The 16,409-nt window shown below is 38.7% G+C and overlaps 1 protein-coding gene across 7 annotated transcripts in view; it reads left to right on the top strand.

Moving 5' to 3' along the window:
• The window catches only part of adgrb3 (adhesion G protein-coupled receptor B3), a 106,159-nt gene that overhangs the window by 31,828 nt on the left and 57,922 nt on the right, over positions 1-16,409 (top strand). For 4 of the 7 annotated variants that reach the window (XM_084021768.1, XM_084021770.1, XM_084021767.1 and 1 more), the window contains exons 3-4: positions 13,599-13,709; positions 16,183-16,344. The exons of 2 other annotated variants lie outside the window; for them this stretch is intronic. In XM_084021768.1, coding sequence (XP_083877894.1) covers positions 13,599-13,709; positions 16,183-16,344 — 273 coding nt within the window. The remainder of the gene's footprint in view (positions 1-13,598; positions 13,710-16,182; positions 16,345-16,409) is intronic. One more of the 7 variants, XM_084021769.1, reaches the window with a different exon arrangement.

The following is a 16,409-nucleotide window of genomic DNA, read 5'->3' as shown; positions in this document are numbered from 1 at the left end:
CCGTGGCCGGTGTGAACCCGTTACATGCACTGTAGTTCAGTGTTTAAGCAGTGTCCTGTTTTATCATGCCATGAGTTATACCACGGCTGTTCATAAGGCATGAAACTAAATAAATTATTTGAAAAAATGATCTGGTACTCTTACTTGTGTATTTCTACTTGATACTGAATCGATATCGAAGCATTTCAATCAATATCGAATCGATATTGAATCGAATCGCGACCCAACGAATCGAAATCGAATTGAATCGTGAGATTCTAAACAATACCCAGCCCTATATGGGACCTCAATAGAAACTAGATATTTGTATAATAGGACTTATAATTCTTCAATTTTCTGCTTCAAGCATAAACAGACATGGTCAAATCTAGCATGCACATCCAACATAGACTTGTACAGTCACTGAAATATGGCTAAAAACGCATTTTTCTCTCATTTATAACATATTAGACATTAAAGCCACTGAGTTCGTTTTTGTTGCAATTTGCATGATATTTCCGGACTAATTGGACACTGCCTTGTGTCATTAAAGAACAGACAACTACACTGCAATACATTATTATTATTTCTAATTACACAGATTATTTTCTCAACGGATGACTTTGTCATTTGGTCTATAAAAAGTCCCACGCGTCATAAATGCTCATCATGATTTCATGGCGCCCAAGGTGATGTCTTTAGATTACTTATCTGTCCTATCAACAGCTCTGACTCAAACGTATTCATTTAATGCAAGACCAGGCAAAGCCCTGACATTTGCAAAGCTGCTACCTGAATGTCTAGCAAATTGTTTGACAAATGATAAATCAAACATCAACTAGTCTGTCAGGATAGTGAACCAATATTTCAGTTCTGTAGAGAAGCACGGCGACACTATAGATGTAGACATAATCCTTGTATAATAAGAAACCGATGCTATTATCCTAATTATTACAAGATGGCAGTAACAAAGATGCCATTCATGTATTCAGTTCTGATTTTCTATCCTTTGTCCTATTCATTAGCTTACAGATTTGAATTTTCCCATTGATACCCTCAGCTGTTTGTGCTCCATCATTCAACACGATTTGTAAGTAGAGAACATTTTTCTGATCCTCAATCACAGAGGCTGCATTTAGCATTCTGCATTACGTATCCATATTTGTTTTTATGTTGGGTTTACAAGCAATAATAATGTAAATCTAGCTGAGAATGATGGAAGTAAAATTATATTTTTCACCACGTGCAGCAATCTGTACGTTCCCTTTTCTTTCCATAAATCAAGCATCATTTCAGGGTTGATAGTCTCGGATGCAGAGGTGTTATTTTTCAGGTATAGCATTTCATGTCCAGACTGTGTTTAAGGAGGTGTTTCTTTTTCTTGTCTCATAGTATTCCGTGAATACGAGAATATTAAATTGTGCCCTCTGATTACCCTCTATTTTTATATCATCTTATGTCCATGGAGATTCAATTACTGGCTGAATATAGTTGATTCATGTGACCATTCAGTGCCGCCTGTTTTAAAATCAGGAGGAAATACAGGAAATATGCATTCATCAGTGCCTCTAAAATGCCATAATGAGGTGAAAGGATAGTCAACGCAAATGGTTCCTTTGCCTATTTGGTGTAGTATTTTTTTTTTTTTTAACTGCGGAAGTAGCCTAGTGTGTGTTTGGAGGAAAATGTCACTATTGATGTCCTTGAACTTTTGCCTAGTTAAATAAATTCTAATTAGATTAAAAGGAAGAGAGTGCATGAAAAGACAGCATTTTTCCTTTGCTGATTAGAGTGGGGGGGGAAATGTATGCGTGGGGCTCCATTTTTTTTTTGCATTCAAAAGCTCATTAAGGCTGCTCTCACAGAAGTGCAAGGGGAGTGGAAGGAAATGGTTTTGTCGTTCGGCCTCACAAACAGATCGCACTTTGTTTGTTGTGTGAGAAACGCAGAATGAACAAGCAGCTGCCTCATATGAGGAAATGTCGGATGCTATACTCCGACAGCGGTGTAAATATTGATTATTTCCTGCATGTACACGGTATATATACACACATCGTGATTATCGTTATTCCGAGCACTTTGATTCATTCAAACACTGTGAGTACATTTTGTCATATCCAGCCAAGCGAGATCCCAATAAACCGGGAGACATTATGTAGAAACCTTGCCATAGCCTTGACAGATTCTTCTGCAAATTAACCGCTTCACCTGGTACCATCACTGAATCGAAAAAAGGAATATGCTCTAAACCACCTTCTTTTGGAAGCCTTAAAGCCTACTTTGTGGAGAGGCAGCAGATGTGAACGCTCCGACTGCATATCAGACAGATACATGGACAATAACGTGCACCCACCGACAATAGGTCAGAAAGGCTATTCAGCTAAAGCTATTGGGGGGCTTGGGTGTCATGGGCCTAGGATTCTACATTCCTCTGCAGTGATTCTGTTGCCAGCTCCCTATTTCAGTGCTCTGCAGAGCACAGCTGAATGGACAGCAGCCATTGTGTGCCCAGATAATGCACTTCAATCATCCTTAATGTCATCACGACCAAAAAGGCTCAGAAGCCGGAGTTGAGGGGGCTTTATTTCCTGCCATATCCCAGAACAAAAATTGAAGTTTTATTAACAAGATTTAGGACTGCACTTGTTTTACAGACTAATAATTGACCAGTTCTGCTGTGTTGTCTGCAGACGGGTGGAAATGTGAAATACTGCCGTAGCTTTTTTTTGATGCACGTTTGGCCTCTGTTAGGAAAACGATTAAGCACTCGTGTTTAGGCTGAAGCCGATTTAATTTACTCTGTCGAGTTTGATTTTTTTTTTATTGTTAAACAACACTTTATATTCAGGACATGGTAGGCTGCAGGGAAAACTTGTGGTGTGGTAATCAATTCCATACATTGGCCAACGGTAAGATGTTGAATGGCTAATTGACCGCAGTAATGGTGCATGGCTGTGTGGTGGTGGACGATGGAGACATGCACATTAAAAAACAATTAATTTCCAATACTAATGTCACTCTTGGCTGCGTCTGCTGCTACATATAACAAGGAGCTGTCACTGATTAGTAATTTCATACTCCACCTAGGATTTGATTCAGGCTATGCTAACTTAAATGACCTTTTTGTTTGATTAAGATACATACTTTATCTTTTTAAAGCCACCTTTTTCAGCTGCTGAGATTATATTTAAAATCTACCCCTCCTTGTTTGCAACGCTACAAGGTCATGGGCTGGTCATGGACTGATTGTATTTTCTGCCTCTAGCCACTGAGTCAGATTTCTTTTCCTCTTTTTTTACAGTATGTTTCAAACTGCAGCGGGCAACTTTGCTCTTTGGAAGGCAACAAAATATAATTTTAAAAGTTTTTTTAAGAGCCAGCAGGATCAACCATCATTGATTAATACTGCTATCTAGTTGTGGAGTGTTTGCTGGCATGTTTTCATTAAAATTTTGATTTATTACCTCTAGTGCATGCTCATTTATTTACATTACACATGGGTATTTACTTTGAAATACTTACAAGCACAGCAACCATATCACAGTAAAGTAAACCCACCAAGTCAATAGATTTATATTATCGAATCCCAGTCCTTACATTTTCCTTACAATCTGTGTGTAAAAGATTCATGTGATAATCCGGTTAATGTGGAGAACGACGGCAGATCATAAAACATCCTTGTTAGTATCACACTGTCAACCAAGGAAAATGGAGCAACTCTATTGGTGTTTATTTTTCGCAATGCTGAGTGAATGCAGCTTTCGCCTGGAACACTGATGTTTGTGTTTTTATCTCCCACCACCTTTGGCAATACAGCCGTTTGTACACAGACAAACCAAGTTGCATGTGGTTGGCCTTTATCGTTAAGTCAAGAAGACAGACCCACAAAATGACAGACGTGTTACGGTTTGGTAATGTTTCCTTTAGCGGTTTACTCTCCGGGCTTGAATCAGCATGATGATTTTCAAAAGGCTTGTCGTGGATAATAACCCCAGACCTTTTTTAAAGGACAGAAAAATAAAAACTGATGTACCCTTCCTTCTTTTTTCCCCCCATACAATTACTTTGCCCTGCTGAAACTACAATTATATTCCACAAAGACCCCGCATGATTTCAACAGCAATATTCTGCATAATATAAAATTAAGTGAAAAATATTTAAAAAAATGTTATACATAAATTTAACAGGACTTAGCATATCTTGGATAGAAAGCACTGGGAATACATGCAATAAACTTGAAACATGTACCCAACAGTTCCAACAATTTAGATGCCATGTTATTGTTAAACATTTCCAATGTGGTAACATATGTGACATAATGATTTTGAAGTGCCTTGAAGGGAGATTTAATTTTCTTTTTTTAAGTAGATTTGAACCCAATACATGGTTTTAATGCATGTTGCGTTTGCCTCTGGAATGTTCTGGGTTTCCAGAGATCATCAACCGGTTACCTCCCCTGTCTCTTGAACTAACTACCCCATTTGTCCTGGGACTGAATCCCAGCAGAATTTTTTCACTCCTGTGTTTTTAATTTCCTCTCTCCCTCAACACTTTACCACACTCTAAATAAAGAACAGGAAGCACCGCAGCTTAGCGGACTGCCAACCTTACTTAAAAGAAACATTCTCAGGTTGTACGGAGTTCATCTCTGATTTGATTAATGCAGGCGGTAGTAGTAAAATAATATGACATGTAGTGTTAGCCATGCTACAATGAACCAGAAACAAGCCAAATTGCATTTTGTGAGGAGACTTTAAGCCAATAATCTGTTGGTCTTCTTGTTACGTTTGATTAAAGAGTTTTGTTATAAAACTGACCACATGAACAAAATAGCAATTTTGTGGAAATGGATTATATTTGCTGTCAAATTAAACAAATTTACAATCTAATATTCTTTGGAAAGGGGAACAATCAAGCTAAATTCATTGTAGTCGAATACTGGATGTGCTCAGTTAGAACAACACAGAGATTAGAATACAGTGCAGCCAAACATGGCTTTGAAAATGTTGGTGGTTCTCATGTTCCAAGACTTGGCAACGGAATCCATTAAATAAAAATTCCATTGTGCTGCTCTCGTGCTCTTGTCTGAGGACATTTCAGCATCGCCACAGTGTCTTTGTAATTATTTTGGAGTGTATTTGCTTTAACATGAGCCCAGCCGATGAGCGAAGACAGGGCATGTTGCAGGCATCTTCCTCATGACTAACTTGCATATGACACAATGTTCCCTGCACTGATAGATGCAGGGTGGCAGTCTGAAGCAGTGGGTTTCGCCACTGCAAAAAGGATCGGACGTGATTGGTGCTGTGGAAAAGCTGACAACATGAATTATGAAAGTCTCATTAGGGGCTGTTGGAAATGATTTATCTTGCTACAAAATATGGCCATCCAACCACATTTGCATCCATGGTTACAGAGTCCATATTGTGTTTTGCTTTTTTAATTTCTTGGGTGTATCATTTCCCTTTTATTAGCGAGGAGCTTCCATGGACGACAAACCCCACGACTCTATTAAAATGGAGGTCACTACTTGGTATGCCAAGCAAAATAGCTTAGAACAGGACAAGGTATGCTCTTTGAAAATTGGCTGCAGTCGCAAAAGGTGCTAAAAAAAAATGTGTCATGTTCCTCACTTGACAGATGCATTGCTTGGCATGGTAGCATTGAGCTTGGCAGTGTGTGTGACTGTCAGGTCATCTACTGGGGTTGTGTGTTTCTATAGCGATGCCAAGAGATGCTTCCATAGTTTTCCAATCTCCTTTAGCAAGAGCAATGTAGGAAAGAATACGCCAAAAGATAATTATGCATAATTTACAACATTTATAGATTATACGCTGCTGGTCAAAAAATTTAAAAAAAAATCTCTTCTTTAGAGACAATTAGCCAAAATGACAACAGAATATTTAATAGAACGCTTTCAGCAACTGACTCGTGTCCCAGATTTGAGAAGGCCTCAGTATATAATGTGTATCTATACTATTCATGTAAGCTGACTTCTCTTTCTGAAATGGTTTCATTAGTAATCTGCTTCCATCCTTGTTTCTGTCGGTGCACAGTAGTCCTTTCAGTTGTGTCCCTGCAGCAGCCCCACTTTTAGTCACGGGTGGTTCAGCAGTGCTGCTTTTGAAAAAGGCTGGTGATTTCGCAAGTTAGAAGCTGCAATCTTGGCATTGCTTTCACTTTAAAATGCTCCATAGGCGGATCCATTTTCTGATAGCATCATGCAGCTGAACTGAAACCACGACACATCGCTCACATTATCATGCAGAGGGTACGTCTTTGTGAAAACCCATAATGGATGGCAAGGAAATAAGTATCTTCATTTGTTCTTGTCTCCGTTTTCAATTTATTTCCCCTGTCTATTTTTTTTTTTTTAAATCAAGTCTACTTTCAACATATTGATAAGCAGGCATTTGTTTACACCCACAGTAATGTGGATGATGCTTTTGATTCTTGTGATGGCAGATGGAATATGGCACTAAACTGCAGCTTCTGATGGGATAGAGATTCAATTTATACACGTTTGGATGAGTTGAAATGATATGAAGTCAGACTGGTGAGGCCCGTTCCCTGAAGTGTACAGAAAAGAGGGGGAATGATCTGCTCACGGCACCCAGCAACAGGGCTTCTTGATGCAGTGCTTTGATAACGTCAGAGCTCCATCTAGGTTGCTTTGTGAGGTACTGCTCAATAACCTTGTGATTTAGCATTGTGCTGTAAATTATCAATGCGTTTCTCCGGTAGCCACTCATTTGCCTGCACATCAGTAGCACAAAATATATCCTCTCTACTTACTTAGCAGACTGTATCCTGAGCGCCTGTCTCACCACACTCACTCAGTTTTTATGCAAGTTCACATGACTTTTCAATGAGGTGCAGTGGCAGTTGCACAGAATTCTAATTTGGCTTCAGTCTAAGTCATTAGGAGAGTCAACAGGAAGCAAACAGATGGCAGAAGGAATATGATGGATAATTGTACGTCTCAGAGGACAATTCGTAATTTGTGTCTGATTCCGTGCAACCCCCTCATTTTCTTAATGAAGGACTAATTGAGTTTTTTAGATTGGCTCAAGCATATGGTCCCATCAATAGTGAAGGGTTTGTATAATGGTTGTAAGGAGATACGTTGAGGGCATTTGGGTAGATTTATACGATCGTTTCTGAATGGTAGTCTGGATTTAAAGGTCGGCGGAACACTTCGGTCCTGGTTCGGATGTGTGGAAGCGTATTAATGAGCTAAAATATGAGGCATGTTCATTATTGCATAATCATCCCCATCACATTTATTATTGTTATTATCTTTTGATATTAAAGTAGTCTTCATAGTTAAACACTGATACTTACATGAGGAAATCAAAATGTACTGTCCTGCCTCCAAAATGTTGGCGTAAATAAAACATAGCAGCACAATGTCCTTTAATGTTTTGTCCTTTATGTATTGTCTTATGTATTCCACTGTAGCATGCAGTGACTGATTTTCATATTGTTTTCCTCTGGAATGTGTTTTTTTTATTATAATGTTTACTTTTCTTGTTGTAAATTGTAATTGCTGTTTGTTGATTTGTTTTGTAAAAAAAAAATTATATATAATTAACCAGAACAGGCTTTGATAATTTTTCTGTATTGCTGTTTGGGTTTTAACACCTCCAGAAAACAAGCAAATGAAGAGACAATGTTGGCACAACCAAGAATTTATAAACCCTTAAATTATAACTGTTTTATGCCCACTTTTAGCTTTTCTAAAGGTTAATATCATTTAATATAGTTATACTTAATATATTCCCATTGTAATTCATGACTCAAGCAGAAGTCTAATATAGAAATGCAGATTGTGTCCTGAAAAAGTGTATGACACATACACACACACACACACACACACACACACACACACACACACACACACATATATATATATATATATATATATATATATATATATATATATATATAACAAACACACACACACACGCTAAGACCATTTAATAAAGGCTTTTACATTTTTTTTTAAAAACAATGCGACCTGGAATTGCTTTCAGTTATAACTTATTGATAACACAGCTAAATAAAAGTCAATGTTCTCATAACTTAAATGTACTTTAAGCACCATACAGCCCAGGTTTATCCCTACATTTGACCGACCTCAGCAGTTCAACCTATGACAAATTGATCCAACAGGCGTGGAAATAGTGAGGTCTTCCTCTTCCTGGTCAGCATGGAATGGACTTCTACGCTTGTGTCTATTTATGGAACTTGCACTCTTCAAAGTGTAGTGGTAATGAAGTGACTCTCATTAAGAGCTACATTTGTGACAGTCAGTCAGGAATGCATGGAGGGCAGGAAGCACAGAGCCGCTGATAGACGCTACTCATAGGCCTCTGAGTAAAGGCTCATTTCATGCAAGGTTAGACACATCACTCATTGGACATGGGGCTGGCTTTTACTGCCTTTCAATAAAATTACACATGGAACGTGTCCACACATTGAAGATGAACCTGGAAATCAAATGTCTTCCATTGGGCTCTCTGCGACCGCCGGGATTACTGCCGGTGTGTAAGCCTAAAATTCCCTGCATGCAGCGAATCAAAGCCTCGGTGATGGCAAAGGTCACGGATCCCGGGAACTTTCATTCTCTTTGATTCCGTGCAGAGTCTTTATTTGTTTGTAATGTGCACTAAATGTACTTAGTAGTGGGACATTAATTAAATCAAGCGTTAATATGGCTACTAATTAAGCTTGAAAGCATCAATGAGCTGTGATGGGTAAGGAAAGCTTTGAGCCCACCAAATCAGGCTCACATGAATAGTTTGGGCTCTGGCAGGAGAAAACTGTCCTCCGCTATCCATGTTTGCACATCTATGACACTGTGATGAAGGCCTGTGTGGGCCACAGCACATTCAGTAACACTGATGCCTCAAAATGGGAGCCCCGGTACCCTCCCTGTTATAACCTTCATGTATCGTCACCTGCCGAGGTCACAGCCCAGTGGTGACAAGCGCCTGGACAGCCGGTAATTTGAGCAGACATTTCTGTTACATTTGGGCCAAAGGTTTTCGTTGTTTTGACTGTTTCCGTTTCTGCATGCAGCGCTGGTTTTTGTGAACAGTTGCACCCGCAGAGATCGGCTTCACACGCTGATTGAAACCAAAGAGTTATTTTTCTTTCCTTTGTACGTGCGGCCAGACATATCTCATGTTAAGGTCATCTTGCAAAGCAGCCCGACTCACGGCACAAGCCGCTGAATGTCTTCAGTTTCTTAAAGTCGAGAGGAAGGTATTTTTACAGGGAATAACCTTATCCCATCCTCTCTTTATTTCTCACCTGATTTGTTGATACTCCCTGACAAGCAAGCAAAATGGCTGCCATTATAAACTGATGGCACAGCATGGTGGCGGCATGCAGGTTTTGCTTGCACCCTTTAAAAAGATAGATTTTTGCACTTACTGGAAGTAATTGCCGGTTTGATGTTGTGCAGTCTTCCTGAATGGAGTGCTAATTCAACTCCCTCCTTGAGCAAATTAGGAGCTTTAAAAAAAAAAAAACGTGAGAAACAGGAAGGAGGGTGTATGCATTAATTCATCTATGCGTATGGATGAGTTCATGCATTTAGCTATTTTCTGTGACAGAGAGTTCATATGTGAGGTGTTGCCAAAACATTAGCTCTAGAAATCATAGCTAATAGCTCATCACAAGGTGTTGGCCACATTAGGTTTAACCTGCTTGGATGTCTATGCCTTCAATGCTAATGTTAACAATCTTACAGAGACATGAAGCTGAGACTGACGAGGAGTCATATTGGTTCATGTGTATCTACGATTAATCTGCTGACAATTATACTTCTGAGAAATTACGCCATGATAATCCCAGGTTTACAGAGTTAAGTGATTTTCTGTGGCAACAAAATATGTGGAATTTCATGGAGTTGGCAAGTACAAGTATATATTTGACAGCAGTCCTGTGTCTCCATGTAAACTATATCTAAATAAAAATGTATGATGAATGTTATGAGGATGTTCATGATGGCCCTTGCATTTCCATTGCAGTATCTGCTACATCGACTAGCTGACCTGACTGCTCTATGTCAATTTTAATGCCGAATTTCCCCCCAGTTATGACTAATTACATGCATTTACTACAATCTGTAAGAGGCTGGATATAAACTAATGTAGGTCTTATTCTAAGACCTGCTGGTCTTTAGAGGCAACTCCATCCATCCTGTCCGTCTCATCCATTTGGTCCAGACATTATTTTGATTTTTAAATGCTTGCTCGAACAAGCTGCATTGCTTTGACCTTGTGCTAAAATGCTTTGGCTGTTGTGGAATGAAATGTAGCTAATCAGTGTGTGAAGGTCGTCTAAATCACTCGGCTGAGTATTTTAGGGATACGTATTTAATTCTCCACAAATATGTCAAGTATTTCAGAACAACCAATGACGCTATTCCTCAGTTACCTATACCTTTAATTGAATTCTTAATTCTCAGCCCCAAAATGCATACTTTGTCAGTGATGCATGTCATCAAGGTTATGTTTACCAAGAGAATGAATCTGGAAAAAAAAAGGAAAAAGAAAGCAAACGGTGATGGATTTCTCTGAATGGCATTGCCTCTCCTTTGTTGCTGAAGCATGATGGCTGATGGATATCAATAAGTATTCTCTTTAGTTCCGACTGAAGGACAGACACCTCGTAAATCTTAAACATAATTTTCTTAAAAACCTACAGTTAAAAAAAGGTTCTGAACACTGGCCAAAACCTGAAATGATGCCGTCTCAAAACGGAGGAAATGTTTGAGAGGTAATGACACGCTAAATGCATCATCTGCGCCTTCTGCCTTGTAATACAGTGAAGACACATTGTTTTGGGCCGCTATGACAAATGACAAACAGCCTGCCCCTCCAGTTGTTATAATTTCGGTTTGTGTGTGATGTTTACGGTTACACAGCCACGGGCTTGAATACAATCCTCGTAGTTCAATTAACCCGCCGTGCTTATTTCTCAGTACTTTTCGGGATGTCATGTTTCGACACGCTTCTCTTTTTCTATTCCACCTCAGGCTTTCTGAAGCACGACGTCAGGATTGACATCTTGGATTTGTGGCATCAAAAGAAACCCGCACTTAAAACCGATGCCACTTGCACTCTAAATTAACTAGTTCTCATTTGTGTATCGACAGGTTGAGCTTGTTTTTTTGTTTTTTAATAGCTTCCTGTCCAGACAGATATAATTACAGAAACATCAGTGGTGAAACGATGAATCCACGATGATGGCAAACCTCTATTTAAAAATGCGTGAAGTTTGATTCATACAGCGTGCGCTCTGTTATGAGCACACAGTAAGTATCTCATGGACATCACGCTTATAATGACATTTTTTAATCTCTTTCGTGTTTCACCGCTTTGTTGTATTGTTCATCATGAGCTGCCGAGAGCTAGATTAGATTACGTGTGACTGACTGCGGGGCTATTGTTCAATTGGATGGGTTGATCAATGTTTTGCAGAGGCAAATCATTTCCTAGAGGTATGGTGGAGTTACGACCAGTGATATGCGAAGCCGGTCATGTTGATTAGTATTTCAAAAGGATCATTTAGTAGCTCCTTATATGTCCTCCTTGATACAGGAACTGGACAATTTATTTGCATGTATGTCACTTCTAATCGTAAAACAATCTATAGTGATAGTCACAATTCTTAACTGTTGCCATGTTATGGAGTACAGTCTATAATGATGGGATTTTCTTTGTATTTTAACAGTGATTGTTGGTGAAAACCATTAAAATAAGTAGTTTTTGTATGTATTCTCTGTATGCAGCCAGCAGCACTGAGCCAAGTGGCATGAAAGTGCGACTGTATGTGGTCTCATAGCTTTTAACGTTTAGTTTCACTTGTATGAATTCATTAAAAAGCAGTGGGCCCGGCTTTTTGTCCGATTTCCTGCAAAGTAGCGGGCATTCAGGCTGAGTAAATCAGACAGCCCTTTTATTCTGCTAAATGGGGAATTGGTTCATGATCCAAGACGCCGCGGGGTAGAGACCAAAACATAGTAAAGAGATAACATGTCAAAGTATCTACAGTCGTTAGCCTTGCATGACTGAACTGCCCGCTGTTTGTCCAGCCATCAGTGTACCTGCATATTTTCTGACCGGCAGTGTTCACACTGTGCTTTCCGCTCAATTTGAGCGAAACAGATGTGGACATGATTAAATCAGAATGAAAAGACCTTTGAACGTTTTCCTGAAGCCCGTTACTTTGTGCAGTTATGGTTCTGAAGATCCCAATCAGCATCAAAAAGGCTGAAATGTTTGTTTCTACCTTGCGGCTTTCTCGACTTTCATTACACCCATATAATATTCTGATTATTTATGCAAATACAGTTTTCTTGATGCTATACTGAGAAGGGATGTTGTTTTGAGTGGAGCTGAAAATCGGGGGGGCTTGATTTATTAATTTAATTTTCTTAATCCAATCATGGAACATGTTTGTTGATATAATTTGCTTAATGCCAACAGTCTGATGTGGGGATCAGACAACTGTCTTTTCTTGTAGTCAAGTGGCTTACCGTATAATTAGTCCTAAAATTTCCGCTTTCAGTGGAAGACGATCAGATGAGATGACAGATAAGCCTCACTGTGAGGGAGGTCAGTCTTTCTAGGCGCACAGTCTGCTGGAGGGAACACAGGAAACTGAGGCTACAAACTAGATTAGAAGTGATGATTTAAATAGATCCTCCCTATCAATGGCTGATGCATTGTATTGTCTAATGTACTAACATAAGCTATGTGTGAATTTGTTGTTGATGCATCACCTGCATTGCCTATTTGCAAACGATATTATCACCTCATTAGGACCACACTGCCATAAGTAATGCTAGTTTTTAATTACTGTAATAGTTCAAAAACAATTTGCATCAGCTTGTTAAGTGGGTAACACATAAATGTTTCACAGTGTGACGGATTTACTGGGAACGGCTGACGCAAATTCTTAAGCAAATGCAATAGTGCAAGCATCACTTTTCTCAGTGTGGCATCAGAACATTGTGCTCATTTTCTCTTTGTCCCTTTATGGGAAACAAAGAGAGCATGCATTGTAATGGATACAGCTCAGAATACATTTGCCTAATTTAACCAAAGCTCACAATATTTTGGGTAAAGCAGAAAAAAATAATCCTGCAAAGATGACAAACTGTTGAGGAAACTGTGGATCAATAGCATGTTATGTCCATGACCCCCTCCTCTGTGGCTTCCTGATGGCTTACACATGTTTTTACTTTCATTTTCTTTTCTTTTCTTTTCTGGGTGTGCAGGAGGGTGGGGGAGGGAGGGAGCTGGTCTGATGAAGTGCTAGAGTCTTAAAAACCGATGTGAGTTTATTTGCATGTTTGCTATGTGTCTACACTGTGCTTTCAAGCTCAATTAATACTCCCAACTCACCCCGTATAAATCCGTTGCATTGTTCTATGCCCTAGAGTCAAGGACAAATTAAATACAAACTTGTGTGGTCTTTGTTTCTAGCCATGTACTGCAGTTGCTTCGAACATCCTGAAAAACAGTATGTAATAAGCTTTTGTTCTCAGAAAATCATGTTTTAAGCCTAGCTTTCATATGAACCTCTATTTTGTCCCATAGAATATGGAATGATCGGAGAGCATACAGTAAAAAGTCAGCGGCCAAGATCAGTTCATGACACAAAGGCCCTGCAGGAGCAAGCTGAATCTGCTAAATTTATGGCACAAACTGGTAATACCGTAGTTATGTTTCTTTACTTTATTTTGTTAACTAAACTTAATTTCATCATGCATGCTCTCTCTTGTACTGCACCTTTTAAGTGGAAATGTTTTGCATTATTATTTTTCCAACTCATTCTCTATTTCTACATATGAAGTAGGAAGATAAATTTCCCATTTCTCTACCAGTATTTACTTTGAATATAGAACTTAATTGGGTTTTGTGGGTCTGTTTGTTTTATTGTCATATAGTGACTTGGCAAGTGGATTACTCATACAGTATATTCATAGAACATTAATTAAACAGCAGTTTAAAAGGAAGGCCCTGATGTAGTTAATCATTTCCTCCAAGGCATGATAAATTAAATGTCATTCGGTGAAAAACCCACCCCTTCAGCCAAATATGAAACACATACTTGGCAAAAGTTGAACTGATAGATGCTGCCCTTAGAGTTAAAATGAGGCTAGGATGCTTAATCAAGTGTAGCATCCAATAAATTAAAAAAAAAAACTTACATTATCTAGATTCACAATGACTTTCACAACCTACCACCTTAGCATTTTAATAAATCAAAAAGTAATGAAATAAGTTGCAGCAATATTGAAGCAAAACCTTAATTTTGCTCTCATTATATAGTTGTTTTTGCTTTATTATATATACGTTAAAAAAACACTCTTCTTTTCTCCAGTGGGTGGGTTTAGATTTAGCTGAGATTTTTTTACTTTTTTTATTCTTTATTTGGAGTTTTGGGAAATGTTTTTTTTCCATGTGTTGTTCCATTTAAATTGCCGTCATTGTTTAAAAAACGCCTTTCATTACCATTTTAATTTGCGACACACCATACAGACATACCGGTACTAACATATACCCATTAACGCCTCTCCATTTTACACACGCCGAAAGTATGTTGTTTCCCTGTCGAATCGCATCGCTGTGCTTTTCTGTTTCTCATCCTCACACAATTTACTCTCCCTGTACTGCCTCATTTAACAAATTGATCCACCTTTCAGTCTATTTTATGATCTGCAAAACTAAGGGCAGGGTTTAGATCCCAATTTGGCTGAATCTACGTATCCCACTTTCAAAGCATGTTGTGTTTAAAATTCAAATACAATTTGATGACTTCCAGTGACAAATGTATTCAGAGCTGCAATTGAAACAATTCCTCTTTGTATTTAATTATTTCTCTAGTGCATAAAGCCTCAAAGAAAATGAATACTTCACCTGAGGGTTTAACATAATCAAACATCAATTATTCGGTGACTACTCTGATGCAGGAATTTGATTGTCCTTTCACTTGTCACCAAATAATTTATTCTTTTTCATTCGGCTACCATGGCTTTGGAAATCACCCCACTGCCTCCTCATATTATACAGCTTCATTTAGCTTTTCATGTGTTTTTGATATTTGACCATGAAGATTGAAAGGCTCAATGCTGTTTCTTCTAAATATTCTTTTTAACTCCTATTAATCAAAAGAGATCCCGAGATAAATGTAACAAATATGATTCTTATCGTTACTTATCTGCTATCGAATGCCTACTTTAAGACAATTTGATTGCATGCAGAGCTAAACTACCTAAAAGTTTGCTTGCTAAAACCTTCATATCACCAGAAAGGCCTGCACAATAGAAACAGAACCCATTCTCATGCTGTGGCTAAAATAGTTCCTTCCTTCAGGGCACTCACTCAGTCTGCTTCAAGTCATATTCACACACATGGAAATGGCTGTGATCTGCTGCATAAAATCAGCTAACTTTCTCATTTTCCTCCACCCCTGGGAGTTAAGAGGTTAAGATGGATTTGAAACCATCGTCTAAAACACATAATATGCTCCACTGTTGTCAAGGAAACTAGATAGTTTGCTGCAGTGCAAGGGAATCCATATCTCAGACCTCTTTCTGAACTAACACCCATTAAATTCCATTTTACTTTCTCAGACGCTGTCTTTCTTGCATGTCACCATGTTCTTTGATATTTTGTTTCGTTGTTTATGGTCTCACTTTGTTTTTATTATCGGGTTTAATTTAAAATGCATGCATTATTTTTAAGGATAAATTGATACAGTCAAATCTTAATGTCTAATGTTATTTTTTTTTTATATCATAGCTATGCCTTCACTGTGATCTTTGCATAAATGCGCATTTAAATTTCTTGTCATTTACACATCTCTCTGTAAAGACCACTCTTAATGCAGCTACTCTCTATGACTGCAAAACGCTTCATTGTGCTGCATACAAATGAAATAACTAGTCAGAAGAATTAAGCTGCCGATTCAGTATTTATCAAAGATCACATAAAAGGTAGTATAGACTGTACAATAGTGTTCTTGTTAATCTTAAAGACCCCACTTCACCCCAACGTGACTCATGTTGGCCCCTCCCCATTTGACTTAACCATGCCCACCTTGCCCCACCCCGCCCCGTAGGCCCTGCCCAAGGACCATACTGCTGCATTTAACTAGTGTCACCCTTCTCCCACACAGGTGAATCAGGTGCAGAGGAGTGGTCCCAGTGGAGCTCATGCTCTGTAACATGCGGTCAAGGGTCGCAGGTGCGAACAAGAACATGTGTCACACCATACGGAACACACTGCAGCGGCCCTTTAAGAGAATCAAGGGTTTGCAATAACACTGCCCCTTGTCCAGGTAGTGTTAGCCGCAGATTCTTGAATATTAATGTTTTTTGCTCATTTGTTGTTTATAGGAGGAAA

The sequence above is a fragment of the Eutrigla gurnardus genome (assembly GCF_963514095.1).
Source record: "Eutrigla gurnardus genome assembly, chromosome: 11".
Lineage (NCBI taxonomy): Eukaryota > Metazoa > Chordata > Actinopteri > Perciformes > Triglidae > Eutrigla > Eutrigla gurnardus.
The sequence above is the reverse complement of the archived record's forward strand: the minus strand, read 5'-3'. Positions and strand labels throughout refer to the sequence as shown.